Source organism: Echinops telfairi, unplaced genomic scaffold, assembly GCF_000313985.2.
Source record: "Echinops telfairi isolate 266 unplaced genomic scaffold, ASM31398v2 ScPeMD7_7469;HRSCAF=8507_1, whole genome shotgun sequence".
NCBI classification, from domain to species: Eukaryota; Metazoa; Chordata; class Mammalia; order Afrosoricida; family Tenrecidae; genus Echinops; species Echinops telfairi.
In genome coordinates this window covers 9,373,482-9,393,645 of record NW_022111373.1, presented here as the reverse complement: position 1 = coordinate 9,393,645, position 20,164 = coordinate 9,373,482, and the positions used below count along the sequence as shown (strand labels likewise).

The window sequence follows — 20,164 nt, the reverse complement described above, 5'->3', positions numbered from 1 at the left end:
GTTTCTATACGCCTTTTCTTCTCCTTACGTCAGTCACTCACAGACTCATCTGCTACCGAGAAGAAATAAAGCCAACTACAGAAGACAACAGAATAAACTTTACTAACTCAATACAGTAGAAAAATAACATTATACAAAAAGGCACTTTAAAGCAGTATTTACTTTGCTGCCAGAGGACCCGTAATGTAATACTCATCGTAACACGCTCATAATATTAAGTTGTCTGCCTCGGCTTTGTTTGACAAACTTAATTTATAAGCTACATTTACATTAATAACGGAAAACAAATTTAACACTAAAAGTTAAATCTGGAACTTCGTTCACAGCGTCTTTCTCCTTTTAGACTTGAACCGCGTGTGGAAGCAGTTTAAAACGTTACTGTGGCTTTGGCTATTTGAGTTGCAGACGCCACTCCCTTTTTTCTCCTCTCTGATGTTGCCTCCAACATCCTTTACTGTCTCACAGCTTTCTGGTGCTTGATTGTGATCTGCGTCCTCTTTTTTGCTGTTGGCTACTCTCTCCCTTGAAAGAGTTCTTTCCCTAAATCTTCTAAACGGGGAGGTCATTCTCTTCCTGGCTGTGTTCTCACAAATAGTCCTGTCTCTATTCTCCTCAGTGGCCTTCAGGGTCCTGTCTGTTCTTTTGGCTGTGCTCCTGGTAATCTGGAGAATTTTCTTTTGCAAGTAAGCCCCACCTATTCCGGGGCAGCTCTGGCCACTGATGGTGGTGCTGGACTCCCCGGGAGGGGGTGAGGAGACCCCTGAGAGGTGCAGCAGGATGCTGTGATCAGATAGGACACTGCCAACTGGAGAGAGAGATGCAAAAACCCTGACATGGTCAGTCAGTTCTTTCCAATGAATCACAATTAGTCTGGCTTATATAACATTTCACTAATTAAAAAATCTGAACATCTTGACAATGTCTAAAATGTTGAACTCTAGCAAAGTATCTTTAAACGGATAGTCTACAATATAGCATAAACATTAGTCATTGCAAGAGAGAACATGGAAAAATGATTCACCTTTGATCAAAATAAGACGTTAATAAAAACTTAAAAAGCACGTGGAAGTTGGTAAAAATAGGAAAAATATCAAGTATTTCATATGACCAGATTTATCTCTCAGAACCAACTCTCTAGACTCTTCAGGCAGATTTTACTAAGAAAAAGTTAAAAGCAAGTAGGATATATAAATAGCACATCTAAAATGTGCTGTGCCTCTGAGGTGGAGGCTGTGTGCCTGATGCCCTGGGAAGATAAGTGCAGGAAGATGGGCTTATTTTAGTTGTTGGGGAACAAAGAACTAATCGCAAACTTTCGCAAGAACTTGGAGCAGATGCTAATAACATACTCCTAGTACGATGATAACATTTTTCTTTCGATCAGATTACTGGCAACAACTGTCAATGAAAGTAAATAGAAATATGATATTGGGTTGGCATTTTGATAGAACATATATAATGACAATCAGAAATAGCTTCGAAGATAAAAAATGTCTTCAAGCTTCTGAGCATGACTATGTGGCTGGCTCAGAAACCTATAAAGGCCAAGGTCAATTGTTAGCCACACAGTGAAAGGGACTACAGAAAAAAGACTTTATTCCAGTGGTGAAATGAATTTATTGTTGAAAATAGATTTTCGGTTCCTACTGCTTCTTCCCCACAAGTCATATTGAAGCATAAAAAACAGTTTCCCAATGAGATAAATGTCTACAGTAGCCTCCCAAAGAGAAGAGGATTCAGAAGTCAGTGGAGGAGCCCTAAGGCTCTTCATTTGGACCATCTGTCTGACTGGAAGCATGGCTCCCAGACCCACTCCTTGAAATCTCATCAAAGGCACTGTGGGCAGGACCCTATGGACAAGGAAGGAAACAGGTCTGTGTGTCTCACAAACCAGATATGAGCTACAGGCAGTCTCCGGTTTAATAATGTGCTGTACATATGAAGAACTACATTAGGAACGAAAGCCTGGTTTTTTTGGTACATCTTAGTGTTGGTAATATGAACTACATACATTGTTGTAGTGGGTGATTTGCTGATTATTGTCAGCTTCAGATGTTCAATTTTATGATACACTGCTCAAAACCCTGCAGTATAGCAGGCCTTAAGAAGGGGGTGGGGTGGAGAAGAGACATTTGACTTGTATTACAACCAACTTACAAGAGAGTTTTCAAAATAAAGTCTTGTAATCTGGGAGTTTCCTATATACTATTTACATGTCTTATTTGATTTTCCCAAGTTTTTCTTAGTAAAACCAGAGTGAGAGTGTAACTTGTGGCTCGTTTCAGCTTCGTCAAATGAGGGAAGGGTAGGCGAGTCCTGGAGGTATGTTGCCCTTCAGGTGGTATCAGGAAAGAGAAACTCCAATTTAGTAACACCAGGCTTCAGAAACATTATCTTATATCATCTATGTGAGGCACCTAAAATCGGTTGTCTTTTTTATTTTCCCCTGACAGGAAAACCCACCTTAGAAGAAAGCTGCTGACACAGTTGTTGAGGAACAGAGGCAGGATTCACTCAGGTCTGATGTCACGATACCACTTAGGTGGCAAAAAGAAGAGAGCTCTCTTAAGGGTAAGATGAAATGTAGGACACAGACCCTGAGGCAAGCTCTGAAAGCTTCTCTCTCCTGCTAGAATTCATAAGCGGGACTTCTCTGACCCTGTATTATACTGTGCTATTATTTAAAAATTCAGTTCTTTTGTATCTGTAAAGATCCACAAATAAGAAGCCTTGATCCCCTGGGTATACAGATAACTCAGAGGAGCCAAAGTGAGCAATATAAACCTTAATGAGAGGACTCCTCTGTGTAGCTGACAAGCTGCAACTACAACTAAACGCAAATTACACAGCCTCACTTTGTATTAGGAGAAAATCTCAAGAGGCTCAGTATAAATATAAAAATCTACAAGGATGTAGATTACTTTCAGCTTCAATTTAAAAAAGGTAATATTCCTTTACTAATGTATACACCTAAATACTTTCCCCCAAAGCTTATAGTTTGTTCAAAACAATTTCTTGTAGAAATTCTTCTTTGCAAAATTCCATAAAATATTTAAATTTTAGAAATTCAAATTACACTAACATTAAGAATCTGCATAGAACAAAACAACTCTGAAGCCTGACTTCATTTTTATCTGCATATCAAGAAGTGCCATACTTTGAATACTACCATCTTCATTATATGATACTTAATACCTGAAGCATATCTGAATATAGGCAGTCCCTGAATTATGAATGAGTTCCCCTCCTAAGTCTGTCTTTAAGTCAAATTTGCATGTCAGCTAGAACAATTAGGTACAGTTTGTATAATCATCAGTCAAATGCTTGACATAAGATAGTGTACCTTTATGCATTAAAGAAACACTTCAGTTATATTAAAAACATTGTTAATGTAATACAGCAATAATAATAATGCATTGCAAAGCAGCACCTATTACTATGAAGCCATTTTATGTACTTCATATCTTTAACACAGCATCTCTATGGAACTGGTTCATAACTCTGGGCTGTACTAAGCTGGACATTCATAACTTGGTGACTGCCTGTAATTCAATGCAAAACATGAAAATTTTAAAAAGTTAGGGATGATTTTAACACTTCCCATTATTACTCTACATTAAAAAAGCAAAACCTGTGCTGCAAGTGTTTTCTGGTAGCACATGAACAGCCCACCTCTGCGATGGGAACCTTGAGGAGACGCAGGGGGACTGGAGTGCAAGGACGAGGCCACAGAAATCGTATCTTCTGCATGTTTCCGACCACTCATTTCTTCACTTGCTCCTATGATTTTGGGAGGTAAACTTGTACCTAAAAATAAAACAAAGGAAGTAAATAATGATCGTTCTGCAGTTACAATGTTGCCAGTTGCCTAGATGACTCCATAACTAAAGCCATGATGTGCAGTAAACTGAAATGTGTAAATGACAGACGGGGACTAAATGACTGGGTAATGGCACACAGAGATTCTCACCTCTAGGTTGTTTAATCAAATTCAGTACAAACCAAATTATAATAGGGTTTTTTTAATTGTTTGCTTTGTGGCATAAGGGAAATCAATTTTACAGTTGGAGTACAGTGCCCCACCTCCCACAATTGACATGTTTGTTCAATGTCGGAATAGAGAAGACATGGATTCAAACTCCTCTCTCCCCTCTAGAGGTGGCCTCTCCAAGTCAGGGCGAGGCATGTGGTCGGGGCAGTGTGGGATGTTGGCACTGTCACTACCTGTGCTGCATCTGCTCTGTGGGCATACAGAAGAGGCTGCAGGGCTGTCAGTCCAGCCCTTTTCAAGAGCACTAAATTCACACATTCACACTACAGGAGAGAAGTAAACAACAGAAAGAATCATGAATTTATAGAAAAATAGTATGGAGCCCACTGGAAACATTTGTGCATAGTCCAATCTAATCCCTTGTCCATTAGCTGGCCCTGTGTCACAACGCTGGACAGATTTCAATGAGCTTCTGACATTGCTCTTGACCAGTAATAAAAGTGCAATGTGGATGAGTAACAAGTATAGTCACAAGTTGCCCCTGACACTGGAAAAGTTTGAATCACAGTGTACTCACACTACCCCATAATTAAATGCCATTTTCACATCTTGGTTACATAAACAGAAGACATATTACAGTAGGAGGGAAGAAGTGGACCACCTTGTACAAGTCATATTCTTCCCCTCTGTCCCACCAGCAAATGATGTATAAACTTTTGCCAACTGTGAAGTCTGCCTTCATTTTTGTCTATATGTCAAGAAATCAAGTGCCATACTTTGAATACCACCAACTTCTGCATCCAACCCGGTCTTCCTCTTCACAGCCACAAAACTAACCCAGGCCCCCAGGCCCCACCCACTTCCACTCACGCTCTAGAGTCCGCTTTCCTTTCTTTTAGAAAAAAATCATTTTATTGGGGGCTAGTACAACTTATCACAAGCCATCCATTGTGTCAAGCACATTTGTTAGAGTCCTCCTTTCAATCATAAATTGGACTATAATCTCTTGCTGAAATTTCTTCAACGGCTTCCTGCCGACAACTTTGCTTTTAGCATGTCACAATTTGGGCATACCTATACCCTTCACTGTTTTTCATCCTGGGAGGCTGCATCGTAGTTGGAAGTGTGCCTAGAGTCCATAACAGTTCCATCTCTGCAGAATGAGGGCCAATACCACCTGTGGTGTAGGGTTATTATATGACTATAGAGTATTTAAAGCCTGGCACTCAGTCAGTGCTTTGTGTTAGCTACCATCATTATTGCCTCTCAACACTGCACACAGCATTGTACTAATGGGTAGCAAGTTGCAAGTAGCTCCTTGCTGACACATGTTGTTTCTTCTGTCTGAAGCAACTTGCCTGGACCCTTTGCCTAATTACCAGTCGTGATCCAATGGTTTTTGCCTCATGGCAACCCCATGTGTGTCAGAAAAGTGTGCGCCATAGGGATTTCAAAGGCTGACATTTTAGAAGTAAATCACTGGGTCTTTCTTCTGAGGCGCCTCTAGACTGTGAATTCCAGCCTTTTGATTGGCAGACGAACATGTTAACCATTGGCACCACGCAGGGTCTGGTTTCTGAGTAACCTTCATCCGAATCCCTTCCTAGGCTAAAAGGTCCTTCTCCTTTGTTCTTTTCTATATTCCCCAAAATCTTATGTTCTGGAACAACATAACACACATTGCACTGAAGCTATGTTTCTGTAAGTGTCTATATCATCAGACTGAAAATCCAGCAAAGGAGGGGGCAATCCTTATTCAACTTTGTATCTCAAAATAAAATAAAATAAAATCCAACAGGTTCTATATGTATAATGCATGGAACCAGATCTAACCATGCTTCCACTCAAAAAGCTAAAATAGCCATACAATTAAAACAAAGTAATTTGGATAAGGTCTTCATTGCATAGTAAGAAGAAAAAAAGTGCTATTTCTGAGAAATATATATTACACAACATATCCCTGAAGTGGTTATTAAAAAAAACATACAATCATTTTTAGTATCTCCACTCTCAGTTTTTACGGGAAGTATCTGCATTGGTTATCTGATAAAAGGTCCTTCAAACTTTTAAATGTACTAAGTTTTAAGACGTATCCCTGCACGTTTTCTGATGATCTAAAGATTTTAATATTAGAGGAATTCTAATGTCCCAATTTAAGAAATGTATAATGCCATTAAACATCCACACACAAAAAGAATATTTTTCATTCATGAAACGATGATCTACATTACACAAATTAAATAGCTGATCTCCTGAGTATTTAAATTTATAGTTATTTTTCAATCTAATTTCTCTGGATAGTTCAATTTCATGAATGTGAATTATTGTGAATACTCACTCAATGTGACGGGGTCTTTTGTCTGACCCTTCTTCCTGATGGGGTGCAAATTAACAGCTGGCACCTGGAGCACCTGGCTTACTCTGTGGGGCTGATGCAGGTGAGCTTTGGCTATTTGGCCAGCTGACCGCATAGGCACTGGAGACATTTCTGATGATTTGGCTGATCTTTTCTCACTTAAATTCTTGGTCACTAATAGGAAAGAGTAAGAAATAGGTGATTCTGCACTTTTTTGGGGGGGCAGAGGAGGGGGGAGAAAGAAGTTATTACCACTGACAGTAATAATAAATGTTTACTTTAAAACCATCTATTTCAACATAAAAATATAATTTTCTAAAAAAAATAATTTCTTAAAAGTAATTTTACTTAAGTATTACAAAATGCTGCCTCTAAAATTTTATAGAAAAGTCTATTAATTTAACTTCCTAAATAATTCTGGTCTCTATTAAGTTAATTATCTCCATCCCCACTGTCACTCTCAAGGCCAAGCTAAGATCCTCTCACCTATACTACTGCAAGAGTATCCTATCCTTCAAGCTGTCCTCCATTCAGGTGTTTCCAAAAGGATAAACCAAAAATTTCTCTTCTCCACATGTCCTGCTCAAACCTTCAGATGACTTACCACTGCTATCAGGATGAAGACCTGAGTCGAGGATGTCTATAAATAAGGTCTATACAGTCCTGCAGGATCTAGCGTCAGCCTGCCTTCTTGAACGATGTACCCCTTCCCCCTTTCCCCAATCTCTAGGTTTCTGTTAAATCAGCTTTCAATCATTCCCTAAATCAGAAAGCTGCCCCGTTCATCTTTCAGATAACTTCCTCACAGCCTTTAGGGAGCCCTCCTGAAATTCTCACAGCCTGCAGTGACTAGTCAGGAACCCATGCTTTATGTTCTCATGGCATCCTGTATATTTCCTTCACAGAGATGAGCATTGTTTATAACAATGCTTATTAATCCATGACAATCAATTAATATTTATCTAGCCTAATTAAAAAGGCCCTTTATTGTTGGTAGCCTTCTTGACTCTTGGTTTTTGTATTTATCTGTTTTCAGTATAATGAATATATAGAGATAATAACTAAATTAGGGTTCTTTCCCCCCCCCCCCCCGCCCCCCAGGTGCTGGAATGACCTAGGGCAGTGGTTTTCAACCTTCCTAATGCTGTGACCCTTTAATACAGTTCCTCATGGTATGGCGATCCCCCCAACCATAAAATTACTTTCGTTGCTACTTTATTAACTATAATTTTGCTACTGTTATGAATCAGGTAACCCCTGTGAAAGGGTCATTCACCCCCTAACGGGGCCATGACCCACAAGTTGAGAACTGCTGACCTAGGGGGAGCTGCAAAAGCTGGTATCTACACTTTATCTTAGATTATGGGTTAAGGAACAAAGGTTTTGAAGAGCCAAGGGAAGGCCAAATAGGTTTGGGAACCTATGGTCTGGTTTTGGTGACAAGAATTAGAAACCGTCTCACAAAGTTGAAACAGGCAATGCTACGGAACAACATACAGTGGCTCCAAACGGAAGAGTCAAAAGCACTTTCCTACTCTCAATAATCCCTACTCTCAATAATCATTTCCCACTAACAGCTTACTTTAATGACAACTAGAGGAAAAAGTTCATAGGTAAATGCCCCAAACATATATACCTATATACATACACTGAATTTCTTAGGAAGAACTAAAACCTGGAATGCTCAGAAATCACTTAAAGTTCTTGGACTTGGGAATAAAGTTATTATTTAATCAAACATCTAAAAATAAATTTTGCAAAAATAAACAGAAGCCAACTTAAAGGAACGTGTATATGGAATTTTTTCTGAGTGTCATAATTTTAACGAAGAGCAAAGCATAAAAGAAGTCTGTGTGATCGTGACTATCCCAAGTCAGACTTAGAGAGCAAAGAAAATCAGATATCCAAAACCAAAATATACTTTATGTACATTTACTCATTTAAAAACAAAGGTACATTTTTCTAACAATGTTCCAAATGTTACAAGAACTTTAAAAGAAGAATGCTGTGAATGCTGTCTACTGGTTTCAATCATAAACTACCTATCCCTCTTTTTCTTGCTTTATGATGATCATCAGGAAGGGATGAGCGTGAGTATCCTATAAACAGGATAATATGGTGCTTAGGGACATGTCAGTAATCTTTTGTGAGTAAAAAATTTTCTTGGGAGCACAGCACATAATTCTAAGGAAATAAACTATGTTGTTGTCCCTTTAGTGTTATACAAGTGTGAACTCGGAGGCTGGTACTCACAGGTGCCATATGCCGGCTCCCACTGCAAAGACATCATCTGGAACTTCTCCTCATCTGTCTCTACATCCAGACTGGAGAGATACTGCTTCACTTTCCTTGCCATCTGAGCATCCTCATAGAGCTTCTTGGCATTAAGCAGAGAGCTGCGGCGGGCCCGTTTTTTATGAGCACCTCCCTGAACATCCAGCATGTTTGAATTTGTGCTGCCTTGACTCAGTGACCTGTCAGAAGATGGAGATCTCAATAAAAGGGTTGTAACCTTGAGATACGGAGCACACTGAAGGGTAAAAGACTTTTGCTCTGTTAATGCTATTGCATGCTGATGCAAATAAGTTAAACGATAAAAGCATTAATGAAAAGTAATTTGACACACATGGCAATGTTTTGAATTAAGAACAAGATTTGGCAAAGTGCAGAATTCAAAAGAATAAGGTGACAACCCCCCACCCCTCACCCTGCTGAGCATATTTTGTAAGACCTGTGTGTTTGTGTCTATATAAACCCAAGGTACAAGTAAAATTATTTTTCTAGCTCGGGAGGGCATCCATACTCAGCACCTAGCGCAAGAGCCTGGGTCAGGACGAGTCCATCTGTACTAGGGCACCTTTGGATTGTATGTTCTGCTGTGGACATGCTATTGCCAGCACCATTCCTGTCTACAGCAGGCCCATTCTGAGAATGCTGGTCAAGTTTATCAATAACTAGATCTTGGTCCAAACTCAAAAAGTAATAACTAAGATATTAGTAGTGAAACACAATTGCATTTACATTCAGCTAAGTATTATCAGAGACTAGAAATACAGCCAAACTGTCCAATGGTTCCACTGGCACACAGAATGGGAAGGTGTTATGAGGACTGGGTATCTGGGGTCTCTTTTCTGTAATCCCTCTGAATGTGACAGAACTGAAAGCTAGGTAGAAATTCACAAATTCAAACAAGCCACGGCTTTATTCAACTCTACTCTCCTTGTCAACCATCCTTCTACACTGGCTCCGTATACAGCCAATAGGAAACAGGAATTGTAATGCTGTTTGTCTTTTCTAACAAAGCCAGTCTTTGCAAGGCTCTTGGAGAATTTTAATTTTAAAGGCAGCTGCCATGACAATCATTCAAAAACAATAAATTTATGAGTTTTCTAAATGAACCATAATATACAAAACATTCTAATTATACATAGACCACAGCCATTCAATGGTTTCTTCAGTGCTCACATATCCAGTTTCATAAACACTCCAATCCAACTATTCTGATGATAAATTAAGTAAAACTTCGCTGAAAGGTACTTTTTCTTTCATATTTTAAGTTCTCTGAAATAGGCAATGCCTTACGTTCAATGGCAACTCCCAGTTGCTATTATTGGTCAGACAGAAGGAGAGATGTCCTTGTCACTGCTTATATACAATGATGTTAACAAATAACTATTTTAAGCTCTAGCAACCAAATGATTGAATCTGAGTAGTTGAACAATATTCCCAAAGTAGGCGTCAGAAGGAAGTAACAATGTATTGGGGAAGCCAGTCTTAGTGCCCAACACCAGTGGTTCTAGTGTTACTTTTATAGCTTGTTGTAGAAAAGTTTCATTATAAACACACTTAATTAAGCCTGAAGGCAATACTCGTATGTGTCAAGGATAAAAAGGACAACGATGACATTAGAAATGATTCAAGATTCATATCTGCATATAAAGGAGTTTTAAAAAATCCTAATTAATTTACTTGGTTTTAATTTATATTTATGCACAGGTGTTACAGGATAAAAACCTCCAAGTTTCTTTCAGTAAGTCTATGAATTCTTAGTGATGATAAGCACTGTGGTGATTTTTTTTAGAAGATCATAAAATAGTGTATCCAACAATTGATGCCTTGAATGCAAAGAAATACAGTCAAATCAAGATCCAACATATCAGACCAAATGACAATAAGTGTTTAATGATTTTTTAAAAACTGATAACCAAAATAAGAGGATATTTACAAATCTCTATTAGCTTGTTAGATGGTAAAAACACTGTGATAAATGATAATAAAATATCTTCTAAGTTATCCGCAAGAAAGCAAATACTCAGACATAAGAACAGAAATATTTAAGGCCACAAGCATCACATGATTCTCAAGCTGAGCACACAGAGGATGTTATTAGTATGTCATTCATACACCCAATGCCCACCGAAATATATGGTCCAAATACTCTTCACATGGTAATCCCAGGGATCCATTTCTACCAAGACATAAATGTACACGTAGATAAAAACGTATGCCAATTACACACATCAGGGAGGAAGGAAGTAGAGAAGGAGAATCAAGATCACCTTGCTCTGACAGAAAGCAAGATCATACATAAAAGACAAGACTCAGTTAAAGTAAGACACATAGAAAGTAGCTCACACACACAAAAAAACAAAAACAGCTATCTCATTGCTGGGCCTCCTTTTTTATCTAAAAATGAAAAGACTAATAATTAGATGACTTCTAGGATCTGCAACATTCTTAGACTCTTAACTAGATATCTAGTTATATTTGAGCAGAGACTTAGTCAACTTGAAAAGACAGCAGTTTTTAATTCTATCACAGTTGCCAAAAAACGGGATTTTAGAAGTTTTATTTCAAGGTAGAATTTCACACAAAATTTAAATAATCCAGGAAGTCTGGTTTTATCAGTGATCTGAGGATCTTAAGAGTTCAATTATGTATGAACTCAATCTTATAGTTCAGCTTGGATAAAAGTCTCTTTTAATAAACTGATGTGAAGTGCATCACACCTCCCATTAATTTTAATACATTTATATATTTACATACAAGAAAATAAAATGGCTTAAATTCAGGTTTGAAATTTAAGACTTTGGGAGACTCTCTCTTTTCCATGTGTTTAATAGGACTAATAATAGTACCTCCTTTGTATGGTGGAGCAGCCCTGGTGTTGTTACGTGTTGGGCTGCGATCTGCATGGTCAGCAGTTTGAAACAATCAGCAGCTCCTTGGGAGAAAGACCAGGATTTCTACACCTGTAAATGGTTAAGTCTCGGAAACCCACAGGGGGTTGCTATGAGACAGCACTGACTTGATGGTGGCGAGTTTGGTTTGGTTGTAGGGTGGATGCAGAATTAAATAAGCTCATTTGTTTAATGTGCTTAGAACAATTCCTGGCATATAGCAAGGGCAAAAGAAATAGTCACTATCATCATAATTATTTAACTGATACTGCTAAATTAAAATGCAGAAGGGCGTTATGGGACATCAAAAATGGAAAAGTTAAAAAAGACAAGAAAAGAAAAGGCTAGCTCTATCACTAATTTTCTTGTTAGCAAAAGGCATTTGTCAGGAACGTAGGCTGACAGGGTTAATAGAACGCATGCTGTTTTTGGTGCGTGCATTAATGAAAAGGATGCAGTATATGTTAAGAGTTGCACAACTTTCATTCCAGTTGCGTTCATTTCTACACTTACCCCAGACTCCGCCACCTCTTCTTCCTGTAAGCAAGAGCCACAAACATTGAAGCATGTGTTTGAACAGGAAAGCACAGGAAAAAGACAACAGGTGAAAGTCAGAGAAACTATGCAGACAGAATAGACCAGAAAAACTTTACTAGAATAAGGTTGACGCTTAACAGTAAAATGACTTTAATGGAATGCAGGGTAGTGGTGGTAGTGGCAGGGGGTGGGGGGCGGTGGGGTATAAGATGCATTAAGATGTGAGCTAGAGCCGCTAAAAAATATTAAGAAAAATATGTTTTGGACCAATCACATTAGAGAAAAAACAAACAAAAACAAACATTAACTTACTACAAAGTTCTTAGGAAAGAAAACTTTAAAGGAAAGGAATTGAGCCTTCCCCACTGAAAATATTTAAAGTCATTCATGTAAGTGGTATGGTGAAATTATAAGGAACATTGAGGAAGATTTATAATTTTATTTTGAAATTCAGAATTTCTCTGCCAATGTATCCGATAGGAATTTGTGAACAAATCTAAAATGTAAATAAAAATATGCCATCAATGTTTCTCTTGATAAAATAGTTGCTATAGTCATAAGTCAGCAAATTGATTATATTAAAATAAAAGGGAATTCTGCTGGGTGTTAGAACGCTAACCGAAAGGTTAGAGGTTGAAGCCCATCGGCGGCTCTCTGTGGGAGACAGATGAGGCTGCCTGCTCTTAGAAAGATGGACAAACCCTCTGAACCCTCTATGGGGCTGCTCTGAGTTAGAATGGACTCAATGGCAGTGAGTTTGGATTTTGGGATCGAGTCCACACTAGTTAATACATACCACAAAAACGAACAATTATTTGCTCAAAGAAAGATACTGCATTTCATTACTGGCTGGTAAAATAGATTTGGGAAAGGTTCACTGTAATCTGAACCTTATAAAAAACTTTCATTTTCTCTTATCCTACTCAGCACAGTCCACTCCCAAGAACATCGGCTTTTATTCATTTCCTTATAAATTTTTTTCTTTGTTCCTTTCTGAAGTGTAGCTGGTACTTATTGCATTATCAACTGGGTTGGAAGAGCCAGAAGTGCACATTCCAAGCTGGTAACATATATGCGGGAATGGAGGTTGATGTAAGACAACGGGTGGTGAGGGGCATTGAACAGCTTTTAGACATGCAACAACCCCCAAACAAAGAAACATGCCTGCAGGTTTGCTTTGATCACGGGTTCTGATTCTGCCTCCAGAGTGCTGAGCAATGACAGCTCTTGTTATGTGTAGTGGTTCTCAAGGGCAGAAGTGAGATGGGTAAGAAAGAAGAGACTAGGGATCTATCCCTTTCTCCAGACTTTGAGGGTCTCTGAACTAGAGGAACCATGAGATCAACTACTTACTAAAACAAAGATTCCTGAACAGTGATTTAAAACAAAACAGAACAAAACAAACAACAAAACAAAGATCCCTACACACACTGTTTGGTTACAAAAAGTTCAATTGTGACTTTTAAAGAAGAAAATACTTTGTTTCCTTAGTATAGAACCCCAGGCAGTGCAATGTGGGTTGCTAACCACAAGGTCAGTAGTAAGAAACCACCAGCGCCCCTAGGGAGAAAGATGAGGCTTTCTACTCCCGTAAAGACTCAGTCTTGGAAACCCATGGGGGCAGTTCTATCCTGTCCTATAGACAGAATCAATTGGATGGCAGTGAGTTTGCGTTGATTTCTCTAGCAGAGTATATATTTTTAAACTACAGGAATTGTGTATGTCTTTGCAAGTGTTTTATTTTTCAAAGCCCTTAGTAATAGATGTTAAACATATAGGCACAGAGGCAAAATGAGCCCAAATTAAAACACTGGTGTCTATTTACTCTGAAAATTTCAGTGATTACAGAACAAATTGACAATTTTGGTAATTTTACAGTTTTTTTTGTAATTGTGGGGTAGCCTTTGGGTTGTTAACCACAAGGCTGGTAGTTCAAACCAACCAGTTGCTTTGCTGGAGGAAGATGAAGCGACCTGCCCCATAAAGGTTGGCAGTCTCAGAAACTCTATAGGGTCACTATGAGTTGGAATCGACTGAATGCCAGTGGATTTTCTTATTACATTAAAAGTGAATTTTAAATAAACATTTAAAAGATAAGGTTACAAATAATACCACTTTTATTAAAGATGGAATATCTTTAAACGTGCAATTTATAAAGGATCTGAAAGGAACCCCAGTGCCCTAATTTTTAAATACTCGACAGTTAACGAAATGATTGGCAGTTTGCCCCACCCAATGCCTCTGCGAGAGAAAAGATTTGGCAATCTTCTCATCAAGATTAAGCCCAAGGACCTCTGTTGAGCAGTTCTATTCTGCCCTACAATTGAAACTGACTTAATGGCACAACAACAACATATCAAACACTTTACTAAAAAATAGCAGTAGTAGTATCGCTTGAGAACAAGGACTAGATTTTTATAAGACTGAAGTATAAATTAGTTAGAGATAAAACTTTAAAAATATTCTGTGAAAGTAATAGGCATGTGTGGACTTCACAGTTTAGCTTGGAGACCAGATAAAAGCATAAGTACAGCAAAGATTAGCAATTTGTTTAGGCTTAAATCCGCTGATCTTTTAAAGAACAATAAAAAATCTATATACTCGGAAGACCAGTCACGGGAACGTGGTGTGTGCCAGAGGAAAGATGCTTTGTGGGGTTTTCAATGGCTGACTTTTCAGAAGTAGCTGCAGGGTCTTTTTCCTAACGTGCCTCTGGGTGGACCCAGACCTCCAGCTTCCTGGTCAGTGACCAATCACATCAACCACCTGCAGCTCCCACAGACTGAGATGGTCAGTAAGTAAATACATGGCTCTGAATCAATCTGCATACCACTCTTCAGCGCATTTACATAATTCAATGCCATACCTCTGCCGGAACATCATAGCCGGGTCCATGTTAGCAGAAGTCATTCGAACAACCTGACGAATTTCCTTGGCAATCATTCTGAGCTTCTCAAAGTTTACTAAGCCATCTACTTTGGAGTCATTTCCTAAAAATAAAAATAATTATTTAATTTCCAATATTAATCTATCTCTCTATAAAGGTATTAGATGTACAGCCTGAATGTTCCTAAGAAATGAGACAATGAAGACTGTCTCAGAGACTTTGGATAAGTTGTCGGGAGGGATCAGTCCCTGGAGAAGGATGTTATGCTTGGTAAAGGATCTGCAACAGAAGAGAAAGCATCTCAATGAGAGGGACTGACAAGTGGCTGCAACAATGGGATTAAGCATAGCAATGATTATGCAAACGGCACAGTCCTGCGCACTTTTGTTGTACTGACTCATGAGACCTTATGCAGAATAGAACAGAGCATTGCCTGGTCCTGTGCCATCCTCACAGTTGTTATAGTTACACAGGGCTTCTTTCACTGGAACTGACTCAGTGAAACCTAAGACCATCAACAACATGTAAAAGTGGCAGAAGTCAAGTTGTTTTCCTGTGGTGGTACAGATCAAAACCTTATCGGATTTTAACTTTTATTTATAAGAACTACTAAATCTATGTTGTTATTGTGAGGTGCCAACGAGTCTGGTCTGATCTATAGTGACCCTATGCACAACAGAACAAAATACTGCCTGGTCCTGCGGCACTGCCCAAAGCCTACTCCCTGAAAGTGAGCTCGATACTAGGAAAGATTCTGTTGGTTATAGGAATATTATGAATGTAGGAAAGTGCTAAAAAATGTAATCTCATAATTTTATAAGCAAACCTATAAAATATATAGCCCCTCAAATCTACCTCTCTAGACGTCTAGTCTAGTCCATTTGCAATGAAGGACTTGTATCTGCTCTCTAGGACAGCAAGGGTATAGCACTTGAAAACAAGTGGTGATTTTTGGGCGATAGTTAAATCCAGCCTGTAAATAAGTTTTCTTTGGGTGACAATATTACAAAAATGATTAAGTAAGTTGTCAATATTTAAGACATTGAAGATCCCATCCAACAGGAATACACTCTTCAACCTCCATTCACTTTCCCCTCTCAGTGTGTGTAAATTTACAATGATGACTTTAATCACTAACGCAGTACTGGTTCACATGTTCTATTAAATTGTGTTTCTGTTCTGTTATAGTTTGCTAAGAAGCGAGTCCAAGCAGCTTTCAAAATGGCCTTCTTTTCTTTCAAAAGATTAGGTATGAAGCCACACTTAGCCTCTTTGTTGGTTTACCCAAGCTAAACTACAAAGCAAAAATTACATGTTCAAAGGTCAAGCTGATGCCCAGAACTGTATCTTTAATAGTTGGACTTAATCCTAGTCCATTCTCCACAGCAGCCCCTAAATTACCGTTAAGGGAGTCCAAGGCCCTGAAGCCAAGTGTGAGAACCATACAGTCAGAAGCATGAATAGTTTTCTATCTCACAGTTAGCAGGAGCTATCTATTAGAAGAAACCCTCGTGGTGTAGGGGTTACACAGGGGGCTGCTAATGTTAAAGCCACCAATCACTTTGCAGGAGAAAGATGAGGTTTCCAAGTCCCATAGAGTTAATAGTCTAGGAAACCCATAGGTGCAGTTCTAATCTGTCCTACAGGGTCACGATGAATTGGAATAAACTCAATGACAATGAGCATATATATTAGACATGAATATTTCAGGGTATCCACGCTAGTTAAAAGCTAACTGATCAAGGTACTCAAGTAATGTACATCTGTTTTGAGGGAGAATAACATATCCTTATTAAAAATAAATTATACTGGAAGAATAGATTTTGTAATTCAGATTAATCCTTCTACTCATAACAAATAAAAAGCTGGACAAAACATAAAACAAAGCAGGACAACTGAACCTTTTTAGGTGAGAGAAAAACAGCTTAAGTTGAGGTAAATCCTCAATGCTTTGGAGACCAAAGCCCTGAAGGGCTTCAACTTCTAGGATGAAGGATGAACTCAATGTATACCAGCGCTAAATTATATCAACATTTTTATAGATTACTTCCACCCCTAGGTTGCTTGTCCAGAGCAAGTTTTATTACTCTCTGGAAGAATGGAATCATCTCCAACATCTTACTATTTTTGTAAAATCTTAATGACAATGTCCATTGCTTTGTTAACAACAAGACACATGTAAATAAAAGATAACATGATTAAAATTCGAGAGGAAATAAAGGGACTACAGAATGACCCAGAGAGGATCTAGATTATACTGATCAGAGACAGATGTTAGGGGTACAGCGACAAGTCTAGCAAAGGTGACCATCAGAGTTCTTAATGGAGAGTAAATAAAAGAGCAAACAAAAAATTTGAAGACAAGATGCTTTGGAATTTCCCAAAACTAGTAAAAGTCACACAGGCAAAAGGAAAGCAAAATATTGGAAATCAGGATAACATTTACGTTTGCAGAGAGGGTAGTATTTTGGGAAGGAATGTGAGTAGGGCTTCTAGGCTGGGGGTTAGTTTCTAATTCATTGTTTTGTTTGTCCTTCAATAAAGGAAGAATTCAAGGAACATTATCAAACACAAAAATTATAAGACAGAGACCAGTGTTGTTATTTTAGCTTGATTGCTTTGCAAAAGGTAAACACTTAAATTTGGAGTCCTAAAAGGTGTTTATCTGTGATATGTAATTATTATGTTTGAAACTATAACAATTCTGTAGAATGACCTGAAGCTAAACTTCCAAAATTTCAAGTTACCTTCATGTAGAAATGTCATATCCTTCTTGACAACGGGGAACAGTGGGATAATTGGAGGCTGCATGCTCTGACTGCTAAGAATATTTCTGTACTTTGCCATGTTTCTGGATGGATCAAAAATGTCTTGCAAATCTTGAAGGTGCTTCTCATACTTGTTTGGTAACTTTTCCCATGTACCTCTTAGTCGTGCTACAGGTGCCAGGTTCAAGCCACTGTCAAAGATGAGAATAAAACGTTTAAAAAGGACTTGGGATAGAAGGAGAATCACTCAGGTCAGAAAAGTACATTCACCAAATTTCCCTAATACAGCTAAAATTATGTAGAGACACTGTTGCACTAAAACATACTAGAACGATGGACAGTAGGTGGGTGGAGAGGAAGGGTGTAGTAGTCCTCGGAACTTCTCAGAGGTTTACTTCTCTGCCAACAGTGGGTTATGTGCAGTCATTATTTATTTACTTTTTAAGATAGGAAGATTTATCATCTGAAATAACAAGAAGTCTAGAGACCAGGTAGGCTTTTAAGTTTGATTCACAGAATCAGCCACATAATCGGGCCCCATAATTATTTCCATGTCTCCACTCTGCCATTTACAATGTCAACTTCAGCTTGCAATGAGAGCCCATACTTGACATATCATGTTTCCTTTCCAGTGGGAAAAAAGACGCCACAGGTGTCCATCCATGGTATCAGGTCCATCTCACCTCTCTCACTGATCCAACTTTGCTCACATGCTCCACAGGATTTTCACTGATCCAACTTTGCTCACATGCTCCACAGGATTTTCACTGATCCAACTTTGCTCACATGCTCTTTTTCACTGATCCAACTTTGCTCACATGCTCCACAGGATTTTCTAGGCTGTAATCTTTACAGAAGCCACGTGTTTTTTCTGTGGAGAAGCTGGGTGGGTGTGAACCTCCAACTTTTTGTTTAGTAGCTAAGTTTGAACCACTGTACTACCAGGACTCTTATTATGTGCCTATTTAAAACTAATTAATAATCATCATCAAAGCTGGTTAATGTAGAAAATCAAAATTGGGACTGGCCCCAATCCCAACCACATGGACAAGCACCTCTCCCCAGAAGAATTCACTTCAGAGGACAGCACTGAAGCTACAGTTCAGGGAGAGGGGCGAGTCTGATCAGAGCACACAGGAGCAAACGGTGAGGGAAAGAGAGAACGGTACACATCCTGGGCGCACCAAGCCCCGAGGATGATATTCCTGCTCAGAGCAGCCAATGCACAAAGAGGACCATAGGGCCCACCCCACCACAAGACACAACGCCCCTCACTGGTCCATAGCGCTTCGAGGGACAACACTGGAGGCACAGTGAGGGAACTGTGCCAGATCTGACCCCACCACTCCAGGCTAAATGCTAAGGGTGTGCAACAGAGCAGCAAGGAGAGAAAAAGCAAAAAAGTCGCCAAGAATACAAAAATTAGACTTTGGGGTCAGGGTGTGGCACTCCATCAGATTCGACCAGAAAACACTCCTAAAGGTCAACAAACATACCTGGAACTATTCATAGGCTTTTCTCTTTTTTTGGCCATCGGTTTTTGTTGTTGTTTTCTTTTCTTGTTTTGTTTTGTTCTTTTTGTGTGTACTTATTATTGTCTCTGCATGTCTATCTGGATAAGATAAGCGGGATTAAAAAATCGGAGGAGAAAACAATGGAACTGACAGTTCTGAGGGCAACATAGGAGAGGGGGAGGGGAGGAAGGAAGTGGGTGTTAACAAACCCAAGGACAAGGGAACAAGTGATCTAAAGTAGATGGAAAGGAGGACATAAGATGCCTGGTAAGGCTTGATGAAGGACAATGTAACCGAGAGGAATTACTGAAACCCGAATGTAGGCCAAGCATAATGGTAGGACAAGAGGAAAGTAAAAGGAAACAAAGGAAAGAACTAGGACGCAAAGGACATTTACAGAGGGATAAATACAGGTATGTGCATATGTAAATATATTTATATATAATGATAGGGAAATAAATCTAAGTACATAGATGTACAAGTTTAGTATTAAGGTAGCAGATGGACATTGGGCCTCCACTAAGTACTCCCTCAATACAAGAACACTTTGTTCTATTAACCTGGCATTCCAATGATGCTCACCTTCCCAACATTATCGCTGAAGACAAAATGGATGCATATGCAAATGTGGTGAAGAAAGCTGATGGTGACCGGCTATCAAAAGATATCGCATCTGGGGTCTTAAAGGCTTGAAGACAAACACCGGCCATCTAGTTGAGAAGCAACAAAGCCCACATGGACGAAGCACACCAGCCTGTGTGATCATGAGGTCGATGTGATCAGGTATTAGGCACTAAAGACCCAAAACAAAAAATCTTATCAATGTGAATGAGGGGAAGTGCAGAGCAGAGACCCAAAGTCCACCTAAAGACAATTGGACATCCCCTTACAGATGGGTCACAAGGAAGAGATGAGCCAGTCAGGGTGCAGT

General features: G+C 39.0%; 1 protein-coding gene across 1 annotated transcript in view; it reads right to left on the bottom strand.

Moving 5' to 3' along the window:
- Positions 1–20,164, bottom strand: part of RAPGEF6 (Rap guanine nucleotide exchange factor 6) — a 231,350-nt gene that overhangs the window by 12,625 nt on the left and 198,561 nt on the right. The window contains exons 21-26 of the mRNA XM_004696982.2: positions 17,699–17,910; positions 14,931–15,054; positions 12,041–12,064; positions 8,601–8,821; positions 6,330–6,521; positions 3,673–3,807 (exon numbers count right to left, since the gene is read on the bottom strand). Coding sequence (XP_004697039.1) covers positions 3,673–3,807; positions 6,330–6,521; positions 8,601–8,821; positions 12,041–12,064; positions 14,931–15,054; positions 17,699–17,910 — 908 coding nt within the window. The remainder of the gene's footprint in view (positions 1–3,672; positions 3,808–6,329; positions 6,522–8,600; positions 8,822–12,040; positions 12,065–14,930; positions 15,055–17,698; positions 17,911–20,164) is intronic.